The 3,820-nt window shown below is 54.2% G+C and overlaps 1 protein-coding gene across 1 annotated transcript in view; it reads left to right on the top strand.

Annotated features, from left to right (window-relative positions):
• LOC103770350 (Krueppel-like factor 5) overlaps positions 1 to 2,294 on the top strand; it is a gene marked incomplete at its 3' end in the record, with an annotated part of 3,678 nt that extends 1,384 nt beyond the window's left edge. The window contains exon 2 of the mRNA XM_008937607.1: positions 2,235 to 2,294. Within this exon, the coding sequence (XP_008935855.1) occupies positions 2,235 to 2,294 (60 nt within the window). The remainder of the gene's footprint in view (positions 1 to 2,234) is intronic.
• Positions 2,295 to 3,820: the final 1,526 nt, after the last annotated feature.

Raw genomic sequence — 3,820 nt, 5'->3', positions numbered from 1 at the left:
GGGGCATTTGTGGGGCTCCGCGGGCCCCGCTCCAGCAGCTCCCTGCCTCTGCTGTGCTGAGGACTCCAGAGCTGCCCCAGCACTGCAGGGGGGTCTCCTGCCCAGCTCCTCACCCCCAGCACCCCCAGATCTTTCTCCACAGGGCTGATCTCCATCCCTGCACCCCCAGACTGTGCTGATCACCAGTTTGTCCCTACCCAGGTGCAGGACCTTGGTGAACCTCGTGAGGTTCACATGAACCCACTTCTCATCTTGTCCAGCCATAGGCAGACTTCACAGTCCCTCAGTCCCAGTTTTCTTCTCCAAAGAGGCACTGAGCTGAGCATCTCTGTGTCATATCCTCCAGCAGCTCCTCATACTGTGCCAGGATGGTGTAAAAAAGGCATTTCAGGGTGATGGTCAGCTCAGAGCTGAAGCTGTGTCCTGTGGATCACCTCCTTGCACCAACATGTCCATTGAAAGACCCGTGATGCCTTGGCAGGAGGAGATCTTGGAGGATTTCCTGTGCTGTGCTCAGGGATTTCGTGCCACCCACAGCTCCCAACGCTCAGTGATGCTCCACAGGAGAGAAGGAATCGTGTCCTTAGCAAGAAACCCCAGTAACACCAGTGTGAGGGCTTGGAAATCACCAGTCCTCTTGCTGGGACACTTGCCTCCTGCTTCCTGGGCCCATCCCCACCCTCCAGATTTTTTTTTCAGCAGCAGGTTTCCCATGGGGGTGTGTGGACTGAGGAAAGTCATTTCCTGCCTCCTACAAGATTTAAGACTTGCTCCTTCTGTGGCACGAGGGTGGCTGGAGGAGGTCAGCCCAGAGGCCAGTCCAGCCCAGATCCTGTCTCCAGCAGTGACCCGAGGAAGTGTATGAGAATAGGACAGGTTCAGGGAGATCTTCCCATGCTTGCACCTCCCCACCCTCTGAAGGCTTGCAGATTAGGGACTTTCTGAGCCAGCAGCTGCACCCATGTTCTTGAGGTTAACAGCCTGTGCTGCTGCTTTTTTTTACCTTCTGCTAGTCATGGTGGGACATGGTTGAGGGTCCCAGTGGAGCAGTGCTCTGGGACAGACCCCTCCACTCTGAGAGCAGGAGCCTCATCCTACAGGATGCACTACCAAGGCCAAGCTCACCTGGTTTCCCTGGGATCTTGGCCTGTGTAGGAAGGCAGGAACACATCTGTGGTCCAAAAAAATCCCCCAGCAACCCACACTGAGTAAACCCTGGGTGACTTGACAGTGAGTGTGTGCAGAGCCAGGGGAGCTGCTGCTCATCCCTCACACTGAGATCCTGCTAGAGGTGAAACCCATCAGGAGGGGTGGCAGGGGCAGCACCGACGTGCTCTGTGGGAGGAGGTGATGGGAGGTGTGTTGGGTTCACGCTGGTGGCTGGAGGAATGGGGGGACCTCTTTGCAAAGCCCTCATCCAGGGCTCTGTGTACCCTGGTTGTTTTTTTCTCTGCCTGCTCGTGGGGAAATGAGGCTCAGCCATGGTCTGCTCTGGCTTCTCCGTGGTGCTTCTGCTGGGTTTGGAAGCTGCTCTGGGTGCTCAGTTGGCTTCATTTCCATGCCCAGCAGGGGGACAGTCCTTGATCTCACACATACTCATCTCTCTGCCCTGTGGGAGGGGTCTCTGAGGCTTCAGACCCCCCAGATGCAAGGCTGAACTGGGTCACCCACTCTTATCCCTCCCACCAAGGAGCATCAAGGTCATGTTGGATAAGGCTCTGAGCAACCTGCTCTAGTTGCAGATATCCCTGGGGGTTGGACTAGGTGGGTTTTAAAGGTCTCTTCCAACCCAGAGCATTGTGTGATCCTCTCAGCCTTTCACAGAACTGTCCTCTGATCGTTTTTGTGGCCCTCCTCTGGACCTGCTCCCTCAGGTCCCTCCAGCCTTGCAGCAGTGATATCAGCTGCATCTGGAATCCAGACAGAGCAACGTTATCTGCAGAGCCAGCAGCTCACGGGGCTGAACTTCATGTTTCCACCTTTCTTCCTGGAAGACCTGGCTGAGGAAGGGGAAAAGGTGCCTGTGCCTGGCTCTTCCCCTTTCCCAATTCCCAGCATGTGGATGTTAAGGGTGTGTGTGGCCCAATGTGTTGTGAAGGTCTGTCCTGGAGAACAAACTCTCCTCAGTCACTGCTGAAACAAAAGGGGTGTAGCCAGGCTTATTTGCATACTGTCACCCTTTGTTTGCACCAGGGCCCCTTTCTCACAGGGACGTGTCTTTTCTCTTCTGGCAGGTTGCTCCAAAGTTTATACCAAGAGCTCCCACCTGAAGGCACATCAGAGGACTCACACAGGTAAGAGCACGGTGGCATCAGGGACCTCGGCCAGCTCACCTTCCTTGCACCCTGCCAGTTCCTGGTGGTGATCACGTGGCTGAGTTAATTACCTTAATCTGGGGTGGTGGTTGGGGCCAGGAACACGGTGGAGTCTGTGATGGTAATATCAAAAAAAGTCCAGTGGTTGCATTGGTTTACAGTGGCTGTACACTGCTGTGTGTTCTTGCTTGTCTTCTGGACCTTAGGAGACCTCTTGGAGGCTCTTGGGTTGATTGGGAGGAGGAGGTGCCCCCAGAACCTCTCCTCTTTTGAACCCTCCTAACTCCCAGCCAGGTCTGGTCCTGCTTAGCCTACAGAAAGGTTGTGTAAAGGCATGTGGTGCATCTCTGTGACCTCTGAGGAGACAAGGGGTATGACTCTCTTGACTCTTTGTCAAGAACCCCATAGCTCCTGAGGATAGGGCAGAATCCCTCCTGTCTCCACGCAGACTGCTTTGTGCCTGGTGCTTGTCCCTTAGCAGCCGCCAGTGCTGTGTCACTGGAGCTGCTGAATAAATGTCCTGAAGGACTCCAAAGAGACGTGCAGATGGGCTGTGCCCTCACTCCCCAGGGCAAAGGTGCCCTGGCTGGTGTGAGCAGGGTCACCAGCACACAGGGGCTCCCACCACGACCAGGGGGTAAACCGACCTCGGTGGCACTTGTGTGTTCAGGCACAGGTCTTCTCATGAAGGTATTTATTATACCTGAAACTTTATCAGATCCTCGGGTAGTCCAGGAACCATCAGTGCCCTCATAAATCTCTTTTATAGAAGGGCTGATCTTTACTGAAAGCAATTAAGCTGGCCCAGAGTTCACTTTTCTTTTTTATTAACAACGAACAAAAACCCATCCTGGGGCTGGGAGTCGGTTCCTGCCCTTGGCTCCGTTCCCTTTTCATCTTATCGGCCCTTCCAACAAGCCAGCAAAGAATTTTTTCTTTGTGCGTGAGGTAGAATCATTTTTTTTGGCAGGGCCTGGGTAGGGAGCGGGCTGGAGAACAACACGGAAGGGGTGGAAGAACAGGAACAGGAAGGACATTGTCCCGCCTGGGTGGTGATAAGCATTTGTCACAACAGCAGCTTGTGTTCAGGGCTGAAGATGAAATCTCTTCTCCCCTTCCTTTTGGAGGAGGGGTCTCAGCTCTGTGCCCAGAGATCTGAGGCAAGCACCATCCGTGCACGTTGTGGTGTAAAGATCCATCCAGGCACACGTGGGTGGGTTTTGAACCTGAGAAAATGCAGCCATTTCTCCAGCTTTCCCAGTGACTGGGCTGGAAATCCAAGTGTGTTTGAAAGGGAGGGGAAGGATTGGGCCAGAGTGGTCAAGAGAACCAGTGGTGTTGTGTTTTGGGTGAAAAGAAGGGAATGCAAACAGAGAACCACCCGTGTCAGGCTCAGAGCATCTGCATCCAGATTCTTGAAGCCTCGTGCTCTGCCTTTGAGGTCTCATCCCTGATGCTTTGTCCCATCCCAACTCCTGCCAGCCGGGAACGCTGGATGCCACCTC

Source organism: Merops nubicus, unplaced genomic scaffold (genome assembly GCF_000691845.1).
Source record: "Merops nubicus isolate BGI_N331 unplaced genomic scaffold, ASM69184v1 scaffold28783, whole genome shotgun sequence".
NCBI classification, from domain to species: domain Eukaryota; kingdom Metazoa; phylum Chordata; class Aves; order Coraciiformes; family Meropidae; genus Merops; species Merops nubicus.
Note: the sequence above shows the minus strand (reverse complement) of the source record. Positions and strands in the feature narration are given on the sequence as shown.